Source organism: Xiphophorus hellerii, chromosome 19 (genome assembly GCF_003331165.1).
Source record: "Xiphophorus hellerii strain 12219 chromosome 19, Xiphophorus_hellerii-4.1, whole genome shotgun sequence".
NCBI lineage: Eukaryota > Metazoa > Chordata > Actinopteri > Cyprinodontiformes > Poeciliidae > Xiphophorus > Xiphophorus hellerii.
The window spans coordinates 11,640,692-11,665,068 of record NC_045690.1 but is presented as its reverse complement, the minus strand read 5'-3'; the positions used below and the strand labels follow the sequence as shown (position 1 = coordinate 11,665,068).

Here is a 24,377-nt window from a genome sequence, read left to right as displayed (position 1 = left end):
CATCACGCAGTAAACACATCCCTCTGATAAACAACTATCATCTTATTATTCCATACTCAAAGGTCTTGCAAAGCCCCAGGACAGCCCCTCAGTGAACTTCTCTGTACCTGAAAGCGGTAGTGGGTTCCGTCATCCTTTAAGGTCAGGACGTGGTCAGAGATGGGAAAGATGTAGCCATGAGCTGCAATCAGACTACCGAGGTGGATGGCTTCAGCTAGTGATGGGAGAGCGGGAAAGCACATGAAATTCTCTTCCATCTCTCTGTGTTTTCATTACTCAACATCTGTCTGCAGTCCTACCTGGATCCTCAATGGAGAGGTTTTTCATCAGCCACTGAACAATGTCTGCCCCTGTTTTCCAGAGAACAGCAACGGTCAGAAAGGGTGTCACAATTACAAATACACAACAGTTCAGACAAAAGCTGCCTCTCTTCAAAGCTGTCAAAGTTGGGTAGGTGTCTAAATATAGCGCATTGTTGGCAGGTTTGCACTGCATTCGCTGCTCCTGGACAGCAAAACATTCGGCCCCCCTGTTGGTGCTTAGCAGAAGCTGCTGGAAAGCCCTGGAGGAAACCATGTGAAGGACTGACTCAGACTCAGCCTCACAGAGAGACGGAGCAACCTCCACGTCCTATTTTTGTGACTCACTATTACAGAGAAGCACAAACATAAAGGAATACAGCACCTACACAAATAGGCACAGAGACAGAGGGAAGAAGGCGCTTTACCGAATTGGTGGCAACAACGGGATGAAACAGCCTGGCAAAGACATGATCTGCCTGCTTCTACAGTAGTAGCATGGAAAATGAGCACAGAAGGTCATACATGTATAATTTATTGTGACTCATATATTTTGCATAGTTAAAGAATGCAAGGATGGAAAACACACAATACGAAGGACAAAGTTATAAATGCATCAGGTGAGATTAGCCCTTACTAAGGAAGAAGCAGCTCATATGGTGCAACATTTCTAAATGTTAAAGCATGATTCACACACACATACAGTATATGCTCATTTATGGTTTCCACACAAATACGAACCTGATACCACACTCGGGATCTTTGAGAGGAAGCTTTTAACGGTCCGGATGGCAACTCCTCCTGCTTTCTCATCTTGTATTCGTGTAACAATGTCTTCCATCTGTGGAGCAGAAAGATAGAGGTTGGTCATGTCATTGCATTTTATACACTGTTGGTCAAAAGGTTTTCAACACAACAACTTAGTCCGGTTTTTAAATTAAAAGTCAAGCAGTTCAAGTACAAGGAATAGCTTGAAATGGTACAAAAGTAATGGTTGAACAGCAAGGTGTTGAAATAAGGAAGCAAAACTGAAAAATAACATGTGTTTCATAATGTAAAAAAAGTAGTTATAAGAAATAATTTAGCAACTTAAAGCTCAGGCTGAAATTGCAATGAATGTCTGGCAGAATTTTTTGTTCAACCTGACTTAGCTGGAAATCACATATTGTGAAAAATTGTGTATGTTGTTGCTGCATCTGCAGTGATGGCGCTGTACCAATTTGCTGTGGTGAGAGATGAGATAAACTGAGAAGCTCTTGATTTGTCAGTCAACCTATGTTCATACCCTTGTCTACAACCAAAAGAAATAGATTGTGGATACAAGCAGCTGAAATGAGTTCGGACGGATGGACTGATGGGCGGATGGACGCATGCTTTAAGAGTTTTAAGTTGAAGCAAATAATGTAAAATGCCATGCTACATTCCGCAGCTGACACGTCATATCCAACTCCACACTTGTGAAGAGGCTTGAAGCTGAACAGTTTAATTTAAACATTTCTCTTTCTGACAATAACAGGAAGTGACACCCATAGGATCTTCCACTCTGTAAAGCTCAAACCCTCAAAGACTTGGGTCAAGGGTTCAGCGAAACTAAATCCAGGGTTTGTGTGGCTGTGGCCACATATTTAAAGTGATTTATTTAGCTACAACTAGGGGTTAGAAGTTTTCCACAGCCGAAAAAGCTGTCAATGTTAATCCCAGAGGCAAAGATAAACATCACACCTCCGACCAAGCCAGAGCCTCAAACACATCACACATTAGCTGCCTAAAATTAGGCGCTTCTCTACACAGCTCTCCATGCAGCCAGCACACAGCACAGATCTCACAGCAAGCAAGCAAACATTCAGTCTTTCAAGGGCAAACATGATACATCCTTATAAGAATTCATAATTTATTATTATTACATTTAAATATGTTTAAATGTCAAATCTTAAATGATTTATGAGGTGGGTAAGATGGTCTGGTAGAGCCTGACTAGAACCAATTAAAAATCCCATAAATATTTGCACGTGGGTGTGTAACTACAGTCACTTTACTGTGGTACCTTCCATTAAGGTAGTTGGATTGGCAGATAAATGCTTTATGCCTCGCTCAATGTCTGTTCAGCGAGCGAGCGCTGTCAGATACACACATACACACACAGGGTCGCTGCAGTTTGTGAGAGTCGGTTAACAAGCAACTCTTGGGATAAATGCTATGAGAATTTTAAGACAGCCGTTTACTTATTTCTTTTTATGTTCCTTAATATCACACCACAAGGCGGACGTCAAGTCACAAAGTCTGGCTCACAGCATCCCGCTGAGCTCTACAGTTACTGCCATTTCTGTGCACTTCTAGCCACTTGCACCACAGTTCATTCATCATTTAAGAAAGCATATCTGTAAGTGAATGCTTTTTACTTACACAGAGAGGCTGGCTTGAAAATATAAAGTTAAGCAGCTTCCAGGAGCAGACCTATATACGTGTAGTATTTCCTGTGTTTGCCTCGTCAGTCCATCTAAATGCCACCTCCAATTTTGCCTGCACGGATACCTCAAAATAAAATTTGAGGAAGTATCTTAATAAAATTTGGTAGAGACATTTATGACCATGATAAAATAAAATAAATACCGTAAGTACTTCTCTACTTGGTCCAACTTGGCTGCCAAGCCCAATTTAGCACACCATTTAGTCATTTTATCCAATTAATAGGTGTTAATTAATGGTTGCTATTTAGCAACATTTTGCAGATCTTTTGACCACTATTATGATCCAATGACACCCCAAAAATTAGCTTCAATATATTATTGAATATATTATTTTACTCAACACTCTTATGCACTATCAATGTTTTATAAAAAAAAGAACATTTTAATTTGTTTTATGCACTATCAAGACTATATAAAGACCATGCAAATGTTTTTATCAAAGTTGCTTAGTGCAAATTTATGACAGCAATTAACAATTTCAATAGCAGCATATGAGTGATGTTTTTTTCCATCAGAAAGTATGTTTTTGAATCAGCATTTTGACTTTGGCTATTATTTTATCATCCGATTAATTGCTCTGTCAGAAATATGCTTTGTTACACTGCTGTGCTAACAAAATGAAGCATTGTGGCACATCAGTCTTTTTATTGAAGATCAGATGCAAAATAATCTAATGAAAAGTAGAGAAATTAGCTTTGAAATTTTAAATAGCTTTGATCCATCTCAGAAGAATAAGTCAAAACCCGCTTTTAACCAGAATAACAAAAAGGCAAAGATCTTCTTGTTCTCATGTAAAAACAAAGACCAAAGTATTGCTTATCTTCCTATAGAGTGACAACAGAGGAGAAGCACAGCTATAGAAAATGTAGTCCACTTAATGGTATCACAGCTTTGTGTCAAGGATTTCTGATCAGTGCAGCTTGCATAATAAAAGCACTTTAGTCTGTGCTCTGTTTCGCTTATCAGAAAAACACAGTTTACCAAAAACCTATGTATATGCTTTTGTAGCACACATAAATTCATATCCTTTTGGACACTCTAGCTTTAAAGGAGACCTATAATGTTTAGAGAAAACACAGCCATAAATAAGCTACATATGTATTCATCTTTATAAGTTAGGGAAGTAGTTCTTTCAATGGACAGTGAAGGCACTGCTAAAAAAAATGTGCAACCTACCAAAGGAGCTGCTGGTCATTTTTCTACACTGCTATTATTTAGTCTATTCTGTGTTCGTCCACCACTGTGTGGTTTGGCTCATCCACAAAACAGGACATAGGGTGAGACAGCAATGAACAATTATGTCTGCAGAGCAGATCATCAGGACTGACCTTCTCTCCATTCAGGACTTGTACAGGACTAGGGTCACTAAAAGGGCAGCCAACAGCTCTGCAGACCCAACACATCCAATCCACAATCTGTTTAGACTTTTACCTTCAGGTCAATGACACAGAGAGCTATTCACAAAAAACAGCCGCCACAGAGAAAGTTTCTTTCCCCGAAATTTGGATGATAATACAAAACGTGTGATCGACTTATGACAGAAATCTGATCTCCTAAACCTAAGCTTTATGCAAAACTGTCGTGTTCTGTGTTTTCTGTGTTAATTTCGAGTTTTCTGTGTCCTTGAGTCTCTTCGTTGTCCTGTCCTCCCCTTGATTGTTCCCAGGTGTGTCTCGTTCTGTGATTACCCGCTGTGTATTTAAATCCACCTGTGTTCCTTGTTCCTCGTCGGGTCCTTGTCAATGTCTTGCTAGTCTATTCGTTGTCAATGTGTCCATGTGCGTGCTGCCAGTTGTTTTGGACTGTGATTTTCTTCATTAAATTTCATTATTCATCATACCTGGGCCCGCTGCGTCTGCCTCACCACCCCTCACCACACCGTTACATGACAAAAACATATGGGGTATAAACACAGAACTATTTGGAGAGATTGTGCAAAGACAACAAAGAGCAAGGTTCCTTCTGTGTGTAGGGGTGTGTGTGTGTGTGTGTATGGGTGTGTATGCTCCAATCTTGTCCTGCTGGCAAAACAGGGCTGTACAAAATATTAATGCCAATGAATGTGTTAAAGAAATAATGTGGGATTATTTTTTTTCTCCTTCTGAATAAATGCACTCAATTTAAATATTCTAATTGCCTAACTATCATACAGCAATAAAAGATTACATTTATTCTACATTAGTAGGGCCTTTTATACATCTTTACCAGGGCAGCCGGTATGTTTGAAAAGGGCTGTCAGTTCATGAATGTTTGGAGCATGCAGCCTAACTTGATTCTCAAAAATGATCACCAGCTCATGTTAACGGCACATCAGACTTTTACCAACTCTCTGTTGCATGTTTCTATATTTAGAATTAAATTAATTGGAGAATTAACCTAAAAATGACTTACAATCTTTTCTTAAACAGGGCACAGCAGGGACAGAAATAGCAATCAAGTAAATGTGACATGCTCAACTCTTGTGGGCAAGATATGAGTGTAAAAACACCTACTAAAATTAAAACACTGTGCCAGTTTCTCTCAAAAAATGAAATGGAGTTGTTAAAAAATGAGACCCAAGATGGATCCATCAGTAATAGTGCCATCAATGATTCAGGAGACTCAGGCTGGATGTCACTGCTGATTTTTGGAGCTATAGAGAAAATGGAAAATGTCCAGGTAATTGTTGAAACAAAGGAAGACATCCATCCTGGAGATGAGTATGCTGTCAGGGAGCGCCTGGTGAAAATGAAGAACTCAGTATAGTTTGTCTCAAATCAGCTCTTTTATGTTTTATAGCCAAAACTCATAAAAATGTTCATGTATTTAAAACATGACTATTTAGTCAGCTGAGAATCTGTGGCCAGGTTAGAAGCTGTAATTGAAGCAAAAATTTGTTTTATGAAGTATTTGTTCACAGTGGCTGAACACAAATGAACACCACACTTATTAGATTTTTATTTGCAAAGAATTTCGAAAACCTGTAGTTTATTTTCACACTTTTGTTCTATTTTTTTGATGGTGTAGGTAGTTGGAATACCCTGAAGTTTGTAGCTGTACCGTGAAGAAATGTGGAAACATTTATGAATATATTTGGATAGGCACTGCATGGACATTCTTACCTGATTTTGCCTTAAAGGACACACAGCTGAAGAGGTTGTGAGTGCATTACTTCTGTCTTAGGTTCTTTTCTGAGGTCACAACCACACCTGTCTCAACAGCAACATGCCCGCTTAAGTTTTTATGCAGGCTTTTTGCAAAAGCATAAAATACACTGTTTTCCAACATTAATATCTGTGTTTTTGCAAGAATGCAGAAGCAACGAGGCTCGCTGAAAGGAGCCGCCATCTGCTCCAGCTGCTCCGAGGTCTTCTGCCGACGGTGAGATTGGCTCGGCGGCGCCTCAAATCCCTGATTGTGTTAAAATGTTTATGGCTTATAATTCTAGCGAAACTGCTGTTCAGAAACTGTATCGTTGCCAGTTGCCTCACGGTGGGCCAGTTGGTCTTGCTTTGCATTTTGCAACTTGCTGTGTGAGTTAGTTCAATACAACATGTTTTAATTGGATTGCAGTTTAAGCTGTTTATGTGGTTTTTTTTATAAAGTAGTTTGTATCTTAAAGACATATCAGTTAAAACTTAATACAAGTTTTATATACAAGTGAACAAAAGCAACTAATTATATTATTTTATTAGGATTAGGTATAGTATAACAAAATCTTTATACTTGCACAGATTATTCATGTTGCATAAAATCTGATTTCTTTTGCTACTTACAGTGTGACGTTTCGCGAATTAACTTCTCTAAAGTACACAGCCTGTCACACAATACTCCCCTCAATGCCACTTTGACCTCTGCACCATGCTGACTGCATAATAAAGTGAGTTCCAGCTGGTATGTGAAGCCTTAGGGGACTGAGGTGAGAATAAAGCCTGCAGGAGAGAGAAGACACCCCTCCTATTCTGTTCATTTCTCCTCCGTACTACCGACACCAAACAACTCCGGAACATGCCGACTCATGACGAGGGAGCTGGGAGAGCTTCCCTGCTGGATCTGACACAGTATCGAGAGCCAGTGACAGCTGCTCGCAGAGCTGCACACAGACTGGAAAAGCCAAGCTCAATAAGAGTGATGGTTGGAAACTCGGACTGCTTGGAGACGTGTGAATGAAGCACATTTGCATAAACTCCCTCGCACGCTGACACATATTCATGCACAGTCATGTGTGCAGAATTCGAAAATGAACCAAAACATAAACAGTTTTTTTTTGTGGATGTGTAAATGTGTAAATTGCTATCTTCCACAGAAATGTCCTACAGGGAAAAACTTTTCATTTCACACAACAAACTGTTTTCCCTTCAGGTCCTATGGCTGAAATATATATTTAAAAAAAACAAAACACATTTTACTCCTTAGTGAAGATATGTCCCTCCTGTCAGGATCTTCTATATATCAAGTGCTTTGTACAAGTATTCAAAGGTGTGGTGTGCATTTGTGCTGAACATTCCTGAGTCAAGACTTTGAAGAATCACTTTTCACTGCTATTCCATCTTGGGTGAGACTCCATTAGCTTTGTAAGGTGAAGATGGAATAATTACCAGTCTTTCTTTAGCTCAAAGTAAAAACTCTATGGAGAACATTTGAGATAAATAGTTTTCAAGTCTTGCTAAAAATGACAACATGGATTTAGGTTTGGACTTTGAATAGGCAATTTCATTGTCAATTGGCTTTGAACTTTAAAAGTTGTCATCCTGTACAGACCTGTATTTAGTTCCATCACATCCCATCAACTTTGACCAGCTTTCTTGCCGATGCTGAAAACTAAGTATCAGCACCCAAGATTCTGTCACCACAATATGCATGTAGGGCAAAAACTTTAAATTTTATCTCATCTAACCAGAAGACGTTCTTCAACATCTCTCCTGTGTCCCTGGAAAGCATAAAGCTTGTAATTATTGCTTTCTTTCAACTATAGCTTTTTTTCCCCTCTCTTCCATAAATGACAACTCATAGCCTTGGTCAAAATATCTGCAGCTCCTATGGGCCTCCTTAATGCTCCTCTAACTAATGATCTCCTTGTCTGACCTTTCTGCCGTGTTCCTTGATCTTGAAAGGGCTTTTAGTTTTCTAATGTTCTCTAACAAACCTCTGACGACTTCACAGAACAGTCAAATTTATTTAATTGCTCTTTATTTACTTCTTTTGTGACTTCTAAACGGAATTTCTTTTCATGTTTAAACGGGGCAGAATGAAAATGCATGCCACACATTTCAGATTACTTTTCATAAAGTTGGTGTATTACAAAAAGTCCAATTAAATTACAAAGCATGTAAAATAATATAAGGGTTCTGTGATCTGAGTAATCAGGGCAGTGATGTGTTGGAAATGCATTAAAGATTAGAGTTTAAAAATCTGAACCACAGCGTGTGTTGTTGAACATCCTTATCTGATCCTCTGAAGCATGCAAGCATGTAAAATATTCATGACTGATGGAAATCTAGTCCCTTCATTTCAGCGACCTTCATTCCAGTCAGGTGTTGACAGGTAGATTCATGTGTAATTAAATTACACAGCGTGCATTAGCAGTCTTTACCTGTGGCATCCACAGCAGAACAGAGTCCTAGAAGAAGTTGCAGGAATGCATTGAGTCCACATTTAGAAACAGTTTGATTGCCAGCCCTTCTGGATGCTAATGGCATCCTTCTAAACCAGAAGGATTCTTCTGTGATACTTAACCTTCAGCTATGTTGGAAGCAATCAGACCCGAGTATGAATAAGGATGTTCCCTCTTGTCAAATGATAATTCGTCAAGATAACATTTTTAAACTGCGCATATGCCAGATCGGATTATCTTTCTAAAAACGCGAGTGGCATGAAAATCAAAGCAATTAAAAGTTTAGCTTCTCTAATAGGCCTGCTGGTTGAGCTTTCATCCTTTCTTTTTATAAGCTGGCATAATAAGTTGAAACCTTATTTTATGCTTTGCTGTGGCAAAATGAGATGAAAGTCAGGGGTTTGACGTTGCCAAAAGTTCTTGCGATGAACACTAAAACGGAAACAGAGCCAGGCTGAGCAGCCTGTGCTGAGGAGAGTGTAAGTCTGCCCACAAACCACAGTGACTCATCGGGTCACCTTTTGTTGATGAGACTCAAGGAGGACAGAAAAAGACCCCTCTCCTCTTGTAAACGTCTGTTGTTAGATACTCCATGGGTTGCTAAGGGCTTGAGTGATGGGAGAAAACAGGAGTCTGCCGTTCCTCTTTAAAACAGACGGTCCTCTTTAAAACAGAGTGCCCCGCTCAGACACAGAGGCTGCTTTTAAAACAAATGAAGGGCACAAACTGCCTCAGACTGGACAGGCTGCTTTTAGAGGCTGGTTTGTACACTGCTGTGTATAAATGTTTGGGTTTTGTGAGTTTTCGTTTTCTTGTAAAACAAGCTGAGGGACATTTACGACATGCACTGTGACAGTCCATGAAATGTCACTTTCTTCAATACCTGCAGTTTCTTTCTCTGTGGGAGATCACTTACTAGCAGAAATTTGCATGCAGAGAGGCACAACCTCTCACACCACCTGCATTTTAAGTGCCTACAGGGTTCTGCTTTAAAACAAAAAGTTCAAAAGTACTGATCTTTTTTTTTTTTTTTTTAAAAAAAAGAGGCTCAGTGGAGAGCAAATTGCATGCAGCGCAAGGAAAATGACAGGCGGGAAGGTAAAACAAAAAGGCTGCAGAGAAGCCACAACATGTTAAACTCCATCAAATACAGCTGTTTACAGAAACATTCATACTCATTGATCATTTCAAAATGTTGTCACATTGCAACTTTAAACTGCAGTGTTGGGTATTTCTATCACATACCAACATGAAGCAGGTCATAATTGTAAAGTGAAAGAAAAACAATTTTCAAAGGTTTTTGCAAATAGAAACATAAAAATAATCATGTGTGCTTTAGTATTCAGCCCCTCTTTACTCATATCAAATAAAATCAATTACAACTAATTGTCCTTAGGAGCCATTCTATTATTAAATGGCATCAACTTGAGTGTAATTTGAGTTCAATATTATCCAGCTGTTCTTTGAAGGCCTCAAAGGTCTGTTAAAGAACATTTGAGAACAAACCTGATAATGAAGACTGAGGAACACACCAAAGGAGGCAGGGACAAAGAGATTAAAGAAAGTTTAAGTTGCTGCAAATCTAACAAGACACGGCCATCGACTGTCCACAATTGGTAGCTCAGAAATCCATTGATCTGACTGTAGAATCTGTCTGTAATGCTGTACCTGCGCACACCATCTTTACTGTGAAACATGGTGGTGGCAGTCTCTGTCAGGATCTGTGTTTTTCTGTGTTTATTTAGTTTTCTGTGTCCTTAGTCTCTTCGTTGTCCTGTCCTCCCCTTGATTGTTCCCAGGTGTGTCTCGTCTCTGTGATTACCCTCCCGTGTATTTAACTCCACCTGTGTTCTTTGTTCTTCGTCGGGTCCTCGTCAACGTCAATGTTAGCTTCTGTTCGTCGTCGGTGTGTCTCTGTGCGAGCTGCCGTGTACTGGACTTATTTATTATTAAAACACCATAATTCATCTTACCTGGGTCCGCTGCGTCTGCCTCACCACCAACACCTCATGACAGAAGGACCCGACCAGACCGATGGTGAGACAGCAGCTCATGGCCCAGCACGACCCGGAGGTATGGTTCCAGCAGCAGTTGGAGTTGGCTCAGCGGGATCTCTACAGGGACGTTGAGATCCTGCCATCTCCGCTGCTGCTGGAAGAGATGGGACTGGTGTCGGACTACACCCTGGCGATTAGCCAACGCCAGATCCTACCAGTCCCCACCCCAAAGCCCTCCGGATTCGGCCCCCGCCGTTACTCACGCCGGGGGAGACAGCGACGTGAGCCGCCGGCAGACCCGGCCCCTCGTCGCTTTCCGGAGCCGCCACCTCCACGGTCAGCCCGGAGACAGCGACGTGAGCCGCCGGTGGACCCGGCCCCTCGTCGCCTTCCGGAGCTGTCACCTCCGCAGCCGTTTCCAAGGCTTCGCTGCGGCTCGCCCCCGCGGCCGGTTCCAAGGCTTCGCTGCGGCTCGCCCCCGCGGCCGGTTCCAAGGCTTCGCTGCGGCTCGCCCCCGCGGCCGGTTCCAAGGCTTCGCTGCGGCTCGCCCCCGCAGCCGGCCCCGAGGCTCCGCTCCGGCTCACCTCCAGCCGGCGCATCCGAGGCCGAATCAGCCGGCGTTCCAGCCGGCGCATCCGAGGCCGAATCAGCCGGCGTTCCAGCCGGCGCACCCGAGGCCGAATCAGCCGGCGTTCCAGCCGGCGCACCCGAGGCCGAATCAGCCGGCGTTCCAGCCGGCGCACCCGAGGCCGAATCAGCCGGCGTTCCAGCCGGCGCACCCGAGGCCGAATCAGCCGGCGTTCCAGCCGGCGCACCTTCCGAGACTCCCAGTGTTCCTTCCGAGACTCCCAGTGTTCCTTCCGAGACTCCCAGTGTTCCTTCCGAACCCATTGTTCCTTCCGAGACTCAGACTCCCAGCGTTCCTTCCGAGACTCAGACTCCCAGCGTTCCTTCCGAGACGACTCAGACTCCCAGCGTTCCTTCCGAGACGACTGAGACTCCCTGTGTTCCTTCCGAGACCCCCTGCGTTCCTCCTGAGACCCTGACCTTCTGCGTTCCTCCTGAGACCCTGACCTTCTGCGTTCCTCCTGAGACCCTGACCTTCTGCGTTCCTCCTGAGACCCTGACCTCCTGCGTTCCTCCTGAGACCCTGACCTCCTGCGTTCCTCCTGAGACCCTGACCTCCTGCGTTCCTCCTGAGACCCTGACCTCCTGCATTCCACCCGAGACCGAGACTCCCTGCGTTCCACCCGAGACCGAGACTCCCTGCGTTCCACCCGAGACCGAGACTCCCTGCGTTCCACCCGAGACCGAGACTCCCTGCGTTCCACCCGAGACCGAGACTCCCTGCGTTCCACCCGAGACCGAGACTCCCTGCGTTCCACCCGAGACCGAGACTCCCTGCGTTCCACCCGAGACCGAGACTCCCTGCGTTCCACCCGAGACCGAGACCCCCAGCGTTCCGACCGAGACCCCCTGTGCTCCACCAGAGACCCTGCCTCGGGGGGCTCGTCGTCGCCGTCTGTGGGCGGCCCCCGGGACTCATCGCCACCTCCAGCGCCGCGGACGGCCGCCGGACCGCCTCCGTGGTTCCCGCCTCCAGCGCCGCGGACGGCCGCCGGACCGCCTCCGTGGTTCCCGCCTCCGTGGTTCCCGCCTCCAGCGCCGCGGACGGCCGCCGGACCGCCTCCGTGGTTCCCGCCTCCAGCGCCGCGGACGGCCGCCGGACCGCCTCCGTGGTTCCCGCCTCCAGCGCCGCGGACGGCCGCCGGACCGCCTCCGTGGTTCCCGCCTCCGGCGCCGCGGACGTCCGCCGGACCGCCTCCGTGGTTCCCGCCGCCGCGGACGACCGCCAGACCACTTCCGTGGTTCCCGCCTCCTTTGCCTCCGCCCACCCTGTGGGTAGTTTTTTGTTTGTTTATGGACTCTTGGCCCTCCCTGTGTTTCCGCCCACAACGGTGGGTTGTTTTTTGTTTTTTTCTGAACTCTGGCCCCCCGTCCAGCGCCCCTCCGCCCACCCTTGTTGTGTTTTTGTTTTTTGGGCGTCTGGTAGCCGCCCTTGAGGGGGGGGTACTGTCAGGATCTGTGTTTTTCTGTGTTTATTTAGTTTTCTGTGTCCTTAGTCTCTTCGTTGTCCTGTCCTCCCCTTGATTGTTCCCAGGTGTGTCTCGTCTCTGTGATTACCCTCCCGTGTATTTAACTCCACCTGTGTTCTTTGTTCTTCGTCGGGTCCTCGTCAACGTCAATGTTAGCTTCTGTTCGTCGTCGGTGTGTCTCTGTGCGAGCTGCCGTGTACTGGACTTATTTATTATTAAAACACCATAATTCATCTTACCTGGGTCCGCTGCGTCTGCCTCACCACCAACACCTCATGACAGTCTCGTGATGTGGGGAGGGATGGCTTTCTTTGGCAGGGAAATTTAAGATAGGAAAAATAATGTCTCAAGTTCCAGAGGAGTTTTTGAGGAAAAGTGTCATGAGCCGAGAAAACTTGCTAAAGGCTGTGAAAGACTTGAGACTAAGATGGTTGTTATCCTTCTAGGAGAACAGTGACCTTACAGTTACAGCTAGAATGGAATGGTTTAGATTAGAGCTGAAGATGTGCAACGCAGGTAGTCATACTTCAAACAAACTCCAGGTTCTACAAATTACTGACCCATGGTGGTTCTTAGTGTCAGTCTGTCACATAAAAACAGACAGTTTATTGAAATTTGTAGTTGTTGAGAACATTTTAAAAAGTTCATGGAGGATGAATAGCTGGAGATGCGTGTTCAGTTTCAGGCTTTCACATCAGGATTTCATGTCTCCACTTGCAGTCCTTTTCTCTTGTCCTTAGAGAAACTCTCACCGCTGAGTCGCAGCACATCCTCTGCCAAACTGGTGGTGACATGGGCATATTTCTATGGCTGCTAATACAAATTCAATTTCTCCAACCTTCTTGGTCAATATATCTTCACCTTGACTTTTTATCTAGGGCACAGCACAAACTAACATGAACTAATGCTTGCAGGAAATTGGTCTGAGGTGCTGAAACCTCAGGACCATCTGTCTATCTTTGATGCAGGCATCGTCCCCTGACAGCGCTCCTGCTGGCCCCCTTTCCTCCAGGCCTGGTGGTAATTGGGTTGCAGCAAGGGAGGAAAGCGGATGAGTCGTCGAGCCTGGGTTTGTCTGGTCCCTCGCCGGACTCACAAGTCTGCTCTTGATGTCTGACGCTCATGAGACGAACTCCCCTGCTGAAGAGTCTACTTGTGGGTGAGGATGGGAATATTGAAGGTGTCTATAAGACTGAAATAGGCATACAACTTAGCAACTGGCTTATTTTAGGTTTCCCACAAACAGAATTTGTCTTTTAGTGACAGACCGAAAGTAGTAAATAGCTGAAGAGGAAAGAAGAGAATATATTGTTTTCAGCTTCTTTTGGTTATTTGTGAAAAAAAGTAAATAAATCGGATAAGTGTGGTCTCTATTTGTACTCAGGTTCCCTGAACCAACACTTTATAGAACAACATTTTGCTGCAGTTGCAGCTGCCTATGTTTTCCAGATTTGCACGTTTTTTCCAAACTGAAATAATTTCAACTACTACTAGGATAAAGAGTATTTATAAACAGAAATTTTGGGGTTTTGTTGAAGATTTGCTATTGGATTTAGGGACTGGACTTTAACTGGGCCATTCTAACACATCATCATGCTTTGATCTAAATATTTTTTTATGGTAGCGCTTGCTGTAGGTTTAGGGTTCCTCTGCTGCAGGAAGATGAACTTCCCTTAAAGTCTAAAATCTTTTAAAGCCTCTAGCAAGTTTTCTTGCTGTCTTTCATGATGTGGTCACCACCATGATCCACACTGGATTTTTTTAATATAAGTTCAGTTTTGGTCTTATGTGACCAGAGCTCCTCCTTCCACATTTTGTTTTGTGGTAAGTAGTTAAAAGGACTTACGTCTTTCTTTCAACAATTGTTTTCTTTTTCCTTCTCTTCCACTAAGGCTACGACTGAAGTGTGTGACTAATAGTTGTTCCAGATTCTTCCATCTGAGTTGTGGATCTCTGCAGCTCCTCCAGAGTTACCATGATTGTGTGTGTCAGTGTGGGTGGATAATAACCTCTTTCCTTTTTTGGGTTATATAGCAGTACTGTTACTGTGAGATGTTCAAAGCTTTGAAAATTGTTTTGCAAACCAAAACAGCAAACTATAATTTTCCCTCCACTTTATGCTATGTGCTATTTTGAGTTAGTCCAATTCACAAAATCCTACTGAAATGCATTAAAGGCAAAGTCTGAAAAATGTCACGGTGCATGAATACTTTTGTAAAGCCATGTGTCTGTCTGCCATTCCAATATCCACTTTAGCCTCTGGAGTTCATCAGGGGTGTGTGCATGTGTGTATAATAGCATGTAACAGCACTTTGCTGCCAAATGATGTGTCACATCTTAATCAGCTTAACCACGTTTTGACCTAAATGTTATTTTTCTTCATCTTTTTTTTTTTTTATCATGTCATGAATTCACAAACACCATCTGTTCCTTATTCCTTCTCTCTGGCGACAGACTTTATGTTTCAACCTGCCAAACATTTTATACCTCAGTCCTAAATGATCCTGTTTCTCCTCAGCTCGGCTGCTTTTGCACTTCAATACTCACAAGAAATCCATGTGTGAGCGAGAGGCCCTTGACCTTTAAATATGCATGGATTTTCTGTCATGGCTGCCGGTGTAGAAGAGGATTTTTACGGCTCCACTGTGTGTCATTAAGCTCCAGCCGTCCTCTCTTTTTCTGCACTGTTGTACAACTGGCACACACACACACACCCCCACACGCAGGTGTTACTGCAAGACCTGATATCCCCATTACCTGTGCTGGGTCTGAGCTACGCAGCACAAAGGAGATCCACGCAGATCCTTTCATACTCTCATAACCTCACGGAATCTGCATTTTTACCAGTAGGATGTTTTTCTAAGAGCGGCCCTTCAGTTCTTATGATGACCTATGAGGACATCTCTGCCTCTTACTGGATGACAGATTAGCAATGCTGGCAATAAAGCCTTGTTATTCCCAACTCATATGTGCAGGTAATAAAATTTGGCCAGCTGGGCTCACATATGGAGGTAAAATCTCATCTCTTGGTGCCACGGGGCGGCAGGCAGCGCTGCACACTTGTAATATGCTTTGCTGCACTCAGTCCCAGAGGCGACGACTCCTCTTCCTGACAGAGACCTGCAGAAGAGATGTATGCAACCCTGGCTTTTGTCTTGCTGTCGTCGCTCCCCTCACACAGCTCTATTATGAGGCAAGCAAATGAGGCATGAGGTGTTTGGTGGGAAGCTATGAGAATTGTAGCACAGGTAGGAAAAAAATGTGCTTCATGGAGGTTTTTAAAATGGAAAATTGGGCTCACCACACAGGGTGAAAATGTTACACTTCCTTTGCTTATTTACATATTTAGTCAGTGAATAAATGTGTTGGTGTCTGATTTGTGTGCCAATTTGAAGGGTTATTAAAGATTTACTCTAAAATACTTAAACTAATCAAACTTTTACTGGATACTTCTACACTAAACAGAGCTTCTTTAAAACATGATCTCATATTTTTGTCACCTTTATTTTATTTGTGAAAATGAAAAAAAAAAACTAACTTTTTTGGCATTAATCCCACCCTAGATTGAGCAATCTAGATTGTCAATCTAGATCTAGATTGACTGTGTAAAAACAATGCACAGAAGTGTCAAACGTGGCCTAAATTATTTTTCTTTATGTTAACAATTCTCTTTGAAACACAAAGTCTAACTTCAAAAGAACTGTATAGTTTAGTTTTTAATGATTAAAACATCAAGTATAATCTGAAAAGTTTTTTTTGCAGCGTTGGATTCTCTGGGAGAGTGTATCTGTGTGTATCTGTGTGAGATGCTCGTCCAAGACACAATTTATGCAAGAACCATCACTTGCTATGTTGCATCACTGGCAAAAACACATATTGATGCCGAATGGTGCTATTACTGATAATCTATAGAGTCCAGCCGACCACCTTGTGCGGAAATCTAATGCATTGCCAGGAGACAACTGAATGTGCTCATAAATCTTGAAATGCTTCACCTAAGGGAACCAAAAATGAACCATTCATTACGTCTGCAGAGATAGAATTTGCAGTTTAACCGTCTCACAGCTTTAAATTATTAAAAAGACTTTCTAGAAAAAGGAAATAGCCATGCTCTGTGGTCTAATATCCTTTCAATATATTTTAAAATTAAGTGTCTTTTACTGTCTCCCACCCAGCCACAAGTTATCTGCCTGTGACAGCAGGCTGTAATTTTAGCAATGGCTTGCAAGGCCGATTTGCTCATCCACACCTGATTTACAAGGACATGTTAGTTGTTTTATCATTTTCTCCCCAAACACAGCGTTTTCTTCTCTTGGAAGAGCTCACAAATATTTTTCAGATGACATGGAGAGGGAAGACAGACAGCGAGCAGGTAAAATGAGCTTATGTCATTGTTTAATCCAAAGCTCGCTGAAATGTTATTTAGTACAAAATAATCTGAGTCTAAAAAGCTAATTACCAGAAACGTTTGCTCATAACCTGGAGCCTTAGTCACAGTTTGTAAAAAGGCCAAAGCCTCTCACATGCAAATGAACATGGTAACAGTTTAATTCATAAAAAGTTTTCTGAGCAAAAGTTCAATGGCATGTATGAAAACTTTTATGCCATTGTGTATGCTACTAGGGAAATTATAGTGTAGCTGTAAGATAGAAGTTGAGGCATTGTATTGTCTATTGTAAAAATATGAGTTACATGATATATTAGGAAAAAGATTTCATTGCCTTACTATTCTTAAATAACGCTATGACAATATCAATAGAAAATAACAAACATGTTCCTTCCAAAATCCCAAAAAGTCACGTTACTATATTTAGATCACTTAGATAGATTTATTTTGCAGTGGTTCAAAACAAACATATCCATTCGCACACTCTGTAAAAAAAAAAATCAACATAAAACAGAACCATTCACACATAATAGTGCTCAAAGTGCTTGAGCCTCCACAAAACAAATCACAGCAGGAAACAGAAGATGAGAAAAAAATATGAATGAAATCTGTTATTCTCATGTTCCCATCATTACCATCTTCGTGACTATCTTCTATATCAGGTGTGGAGTTCAAGGGCAGGAGTCTATTTAACTATCCAGATAGATTACAGTCACACGGAGGTTGAACACATGACACTTAAAACAAAACAGTGCGCTAAATGTGCATATTTCATGGAAATGCAATAAATATAGTAATTATTGTATTACTCTGATGGAGAAGTGTTCACAATTCTATGCATCTAGAGAGAAATTGCTGAGTGCTGGCCTGTTTCTTTAAGTCATTATATATGATTTTCAGGCGTAGCCGTCCTCTGTGGTAAGCTGTTAAATCTCACAAGTCATTTGCAGCACATAAGACATTAAGCCTATTGGATAATCGCCCGTTGGGTGTTGTAGTGTATATCTATCCTGCATGTCAGTGATGACAATCTGTTTTATGGTCAGGAAACACTTAAAATGCTACAGCTTGGCTTCTTCTGTGAAAGCCCTTTAATGGAGCTCGTCTGTGTAATGGATGACATGTGATGAGTTATACTCTCAGGAGAACATTAAGGCCACATCAAAACCAACAGCTGCTGACCATTGCTTCATTCTCAGAAGTATTCAGCGTGTGCTCACTGTGGGAAAACAAATCCTATAATCATGAATTTTTATTTGCACCTTTCTGCCTTGCGCAGCCACTAAAGTGTGGGAGGAACCCCTTCAAATCCTCTGGAGGTGCTGCCCAAAAACCATCGTTATTAGCCACCCCCGCCTCTCTGGATCAGCTTCAGTTCTTATAATTATTACAAGCTTAAAAGCATTTGGCGCTCCCTTCCTACTTTCTTTGCTGCTAATGAAGACCAATTTCCAAATAAAGCAAAAGGCGGTGGTGTCAAATGAAAGCCTGGATGTATTGGAGTGTCTAAATGAATTAAGCTCAAGTTGCATGACACTTCTAAGTAGCTGTTTGTACAGGAGGGTGGGATTATTATTAGTTTCACACAGTGTTAATGGTAGGGAGCTTCTGTCTTTATGTACAGTGCCTTGTAAAAAAAATATTTAGCCTTTAAACTGTTTCACATTTTGTCAACCACAAATGTAAAGGCATTTAGTTTGGATTTTTTTATAATTTTTTTTTCCAGCATATGGGAATCTGAAAAGTGTGGAAGGCAACAGTGCAACCAGTGATATTCATAAGTCACATAAATAGAGTCCACCTGTGTATAATTTAATCTCAGTGCAAATACAACATGACTACATTTATGAACAAATAGCAGCATGAAAACCAAGCAACACGACTGACAGGATGTAGATATAGAAAAAGTAAATGCTGAGTTTGTTGGAATACAGCTGAAGTGTCAGGTCTAGTAAGTGGATGATCAGTTAGAGAAGCAGCCAAGAGAGTCATGAGCTGCATTTTTACTGATCTTAAATCTGCACAAATTTGAACTATAAAAATAAATTGTTTTAATGGAAACATGCCAATTTCAAAAAAAGATTTTCAATAAAGTTTTTGCACTATGATTGGGAAGTTTTTCAGCTGTATCAAAAGTAGTGTATTTAGCAAAACTGCAAAACTGTACGTACACGACTCACGTGTTCAACAACCAAACATTACTTCCATAAACTACAGGCCGAAAAGATGAAGAAGACGATAAGAAATGATCGGAGGATGATGGTGCAGCATGTTTTTTTAAAGACGTATTGTGTGAGCAAACTTATGTGTGACTTTAATTGCATTTCTTAATTAACAAAAATGTCACAATTGCAGAATTTTGCTGTTGTTTTTTTACATTAGCAGAGTATCAACAAAGTTTTGCTGAAAATGGAAAAGCAGATATGATCACTTTTGAGGAGTTGCAGAGATTCGAATCGTTAGGAAAGAACTAGTTGTGATGCACTCCACAAATCTGGACTTAATTGAAGCAAGGTAAACAGAAAGCCATGAGAAGTTATATTTGCAGCTTGCCACCCGCCAAAAAACAAGATTGTGACAAGAAGGTGCCTACTACTTCCTGATGTGTGTGTAAAAATCTCACATTGCACATCACAATGAAAACATCATCCCTGTGGTGAATTTGTGGGGATTTTTGGTTACTTAATGACATGACTTGAAAATTGATGTTCACAGATGTTCTCCTTAAAATGTGACGGAGTTTTATGTGTTTGCCACTTGCCAGAGACATAACAATGTAAAAGACGGCAACAATTTGAGTGTGGCAGCCACATGACACAAAACACTTCCATCTCTAATTGTAGTAAAAAGTTCTCTACTTTGCACTTCAGGATTATGTTTTCACATGAAAAATAAGATAAAATGTGAGAAACCCTGAGGGGTGTGAATATTTCAGCAAAGCTCTACTGAATATAGATTTGCATGCAGTAAACTTAAATCAACCACTGTCCTTTTTGCCTGATAAAAGGCAATCAGATCTCTGCTCTCAGGTTATTGACATAACAACTGGAGAAGAAACTGGAACAGGAACACAGCAAGGTCTACCACGACTGCTTTAACATTCAGCAGAAGAAAGGGAAAAGCCTGCAAAGGATTATTATGTAACTCCTGCAAATAGTGACAAACAGCGCAGCCTCTGTCACGTCACAAATTCATTTTAAAATCTCCCAGCGCGCCGCAGGATAACAGTGTCATCCTTGACAAATGGGTTGCACAGACATTTATGACTCTGACTGCAGCTACACACATACACAGAGATGCTTGTGTAATTAATTTTTTTAATGTGGGGTTATAGGGTGGGGTGGGCCACTGTGCTGACAGTGTGGTTAACAATGAAATCCCAACAGGCAGGGTTACGGAGGCCGGGTTAGTCGAAGTGAACCAGAGCAGAGGGAACGCACGTCTCTGAGTCGGAACAAAACCAGATGGTTGGTCCTCTGAACCATGTTTAGTCAGACTAGTCTGTGAGGGTGATTAACATTTGGACCCTGATGACTCATTCCTGCTTCATCCTGAACCCGGTGACAATTACAAAGAGTCTCAGCGCTCCGACTACACACGGTTCATCACTACCTGTGCCTCCGTGGTGCACAGATGACGCCGCGTCCCTCTGCGTCTTTTTCTGCCCTGCTTACATGAATCAGACATTTATTTTAATCAAAACACATTTTTTCTCTCTGCCGACCTTTCAGACGAACAATACAAATGGCTGCACTGGCAGATGGATCTGCAGTGACAGTACATTTGTTGATCAGAATATTTCATTCAGGCTTCACTGTGTGACGAGCTGCGTCATGCTCTTTGTCAGCAGCAATCATTTTGAATGTCGTGCCTTCTTTTGTTGCTGTTTCGTCATTATCTAAGCACTTCTTTTAGTGCCTGAGCAGAGAAGGCCCACTTGATGAAGACTTCATTGATTAAATTATGAAATATAGTGCAGCCAGACCAGCACAGCTTTTTTCAGGAGAGAATCACATCTCATCAGTGTTATTGAAAATACTGAGGGTGCTCTCTTAGCTGACTTTTGAGGAATTCTGTGAGAATTTGGCTCAGAAATATACAAAAAATGGTGCAAGGAAAGGCTTTTTTTTAAAAGCAAAGTGTGGGTGTGTGCATATGGAGGTGGCAGAAAATCTACCAAAATTAATGAAAAAAATATTATTTTAACCAGCTTCTGTTTTTATTGTAATAGTGTAAATATTCTGAATCATTCAAAAATAAACAATAAAAAAGGTCAATAGGCAAATAACAAAATACAAGGCACTGTAGCTGACAAAAACTAGTATTACTAAATACTGCATTTCATATTAATTATTATAAGAAATAATAATTATAATAAGAATAATTAATAGTGACACGAGAGGCATGGTATGTAAAAAATAAATATGTAAAAAAATAAAAAGGGTAAATATAACAAACACATCAAACATGCAAGTGTTTGATATGATTTTCTGTTTATTAACAGTATTGTTAAACACTAGTGGTAGTTTTGAATAACACTACTAAAAATAACACTATTTTTTAATAATTATTAAAAATAATACTATTGGCATCATTGCCATCGTCATCAGTAAATAGGCTCATACTATTGCTACTATTTCAGCATTGCCGCTACTACTCATAATATTCATAATCATAAAGTTGCTTATAAGAAATATCATCACATTCCTAAATGCTAAGATGTGTTTAGGGGGAGATAAAGAAATAAGCAGAGATCATGTTGCAGGTTGTTTACTGTGTTAACCATAGAATGAATTTATTGACGTGTTCATCTGAGCTCAGCTCTCCTGAGGTTGGAACATGAAATGGCAAAGACGCATTTATAAACGCACGATGTGGTATTCCCTCTCTGTGGTTCCCTTTTGAATAATGAGGAAACACGGCGCAGAGCATCTGATCATGTGATAATCACTTTTTAATGTTCTTTTAAAGACGTAACTCAACAGGACAGATGAACCAGCTGACCCTACATTCTTATTGCTTAATCAGCTGTCAAATTTTCATCAGCCAAATTGAGTACAACAAAGTATTTCTGCTGAACTCACTGCAGCCTGCACGCACAAGTGATCTGCTTTGGCACTTTAATAACTGATCCTCGTCAGCTGTGGGCGCCTTGAAAAGAGGATCGCTTTTTCAAAGTTAATCTATCACCGCAGTCTAATGAGGCAACGCCAGTAGTAGGAAGAATAAAGGGAAACACAAAGAGAGGAGAGAAAAGCAAGAATATAAAATATTACAAGTTATGTTTGGTGATGAAACTAGCAGAAACCTCAAAGTGTATGGACTTAGAATAAAGTTGCACTTTTTAATTTTTTTTAAATGTAGCTCTGGACTTTGACCAGGCCACTATAAACATCTAAACATTTGCTTTGATTAAGCCATTTTATGCTAGCTCTGGCTGAATGTTTGGAGATGTAACGTTTTAGAGCTGACAAAGTTGAACCTCGATCCTGTCGAGCTCATGTCTTCAGCTTCCCTTGCCACCACCATGTTTCACCATAGGACTGCTATGATCAGGGTTCTTTGAGTTCTTCACCAACTTTTGAATTTTGCATGTATCTGACCAGATCTTTACAGAGTGGCAGTGTTTATACTGAGACAAACTAACACATGGTAAGATCATTCATTTCTGCTTCGGAGCCTGATAATTGCAAGAAAAAGTGATGTGAATATTTTCAGAAAACTCTTTCTGAAGCTCCTTATAAGCATAACCTTAAACACACAAAAAAGCTTCACTGACAGAGCAAACATTACTTAATGTTTTTTCTTTTATGTTTTTATCACTTCTGTTGAGAAAATAGATATTTTGTGCTTCTTTTAAATGCTTTCAGTAGCTCTTTGTATCTATTTTTTTCCCATTATGTATCAATTTCTGGAAGGCACAACGATTTGTGCTGATAAATCTCGGCATATAAGAAAATCTTGCTGATGTAGTAACTGCTTGCTATCATTTTAAGTTTCATTTTGTTCCTGATACAACGTATCAGTACTACAGCAGGGTTAGTCACAAATCTTAAACATGTCAGAGTGTTGCCTTAAGGCTCAGAGAACCAGAACTGGACACCCAGAAGTTATCAGCATTTATGGCTTACAATGAAGTGAATATTTTTTCTTTTTTGGGGGTTAATTTAAAACAGCTAAACTGGATATCACTTTCCCCATAGATGGTGTTACATTTCAACCACACAACAGTTCCTGTGCAGATTCTACACTAAATAAAAGGACATTATCCTTATTCTCACCTTCTGGCATTAAATAAGGTTGAACTTTTTCTTTATAAGGTCACTTGATATCATCAAATGGATTAGCCAGAATAATGAAAGTATTCCAAGGCATCAGCCCGGAAGTTAAAACCTGAGCACAAATGGGTCTCCCATTTGGACAAAGATGATGGGGCCTAATTAGTTTTAAAGACAACAAGGTGAATAATGATTTGGAGTGGCTGTCACTATGCCCTGATCTCAGTTCCACAGAAAAAAATAGGTGATTTAAAAAATGTATTGTTTCCTTTGGTGCAGCACATGTGAACATCAAGTTCCAACAGAAATGCAGTACGTCCATCATCTCATCTCCTTCCATGGGAGTGCAGGCTGCTGTTTCAGCATCCAGCAGAGATTCTGAGGTTATCAACAGTACAGTCAAAGGTGTTTGAAGAGCACTCTGTCTATTGTGCGACTTCATGCAGAGTTTTTATTCTGCATCAAGAGAAAGGTTCAGAAGGCTTTGGAGGGCTTTAAAAAGTGGGACACGGTGGTAAGAGCAATTCCCCCACATCAGCCACCTCTCATCTTCAGCCTCTGCATGCATGCACAGCATTACACTTGCCAAAAAAGCACAACTGGCTGCATTATTAAATTCTTCAGGGCACATTGTTGACAATGTGCAAACAGATAGGAAGGAGTTTCCTTTTCCACCCTTTTCAGTCCTTCATGGATAAAGTAAATCAAGGCACATGCGCCGCATGCAGGCTGTTGAGGAACTATAAATTATTCTCCACCTACACTTTGCCTTCAAGATTTCCATGTTTCACTAAACAGAAGAAGAAGACACACAACACATGACACAGACGAGAGCTGGTTACGTAAGACATGGAGCTTTGCACTCATGGGTTTTTATCTCATTGACCCAAGCAGGGAAGCAGCCCAGCCGCCCACATTTACACTTAGCATGCACAGGCACATAGGCTTCAGCTCATACCAGCGCCTCAGATAAAGGCTCCCATGGAGCAAGTGTTAAAATGATCGTGCATGATAAAGCACCGGGTGAACTCGTCCCTACAGTTGCAGAAGCGATATCAAGAGTGTTCGGCTGCAGCGCGCTATCTTAAGTGCACACAGGAACAGCAAACAGTGGTCCATAAACACTTCAGACTGAGGTTAGCCTGAAAAGAGAAGAGACATTCCCTCCATGGGCCTCTTTAGAGAGAGGCAAGAGGGAGTGTGAGTCACTGGCAGCAGGAGGAAGATGAGCAGTGCAGCTTCCTTCTCCTGACCAAAGT

At 41.8% G+C, this 24,377-nt stretch overlaps 1 protein-coding gene across 5 annotated transcripts in view; it reads right to left on the bottom strand.

Annotated features, from left to right (window-relative positions):
• LOC116708816 (regulator of G-protein signaling 6-like) overlaps window positions 1–24,377 on the bottom strand; it is a 49,478-nt gene that overhangs the window by 15,174 nt on the left and 9,927 nt on the right. For all 5 annotated transcript variants that reach the window (XM_032546855.1, XM_032546857.1, XM_032546858.1 and 2 more), the window contains exons 3-5: window positions 1,041–1,140; window positions 300–350; window positions 108–214 (exon numbers count right to left, since the gene is read on the bottom strand). In XM_032546855.1, the coding sequence (XP_032402746.1) occupies window positions 108–214; window positions 300–350; window positions 1,041–1,140 (258 nt within the window). The remainder of the gene's footprint in view (window positions 1–107; window positions 215–299; window positions 351–1,040; window positions 1,141–24,377) is intronic.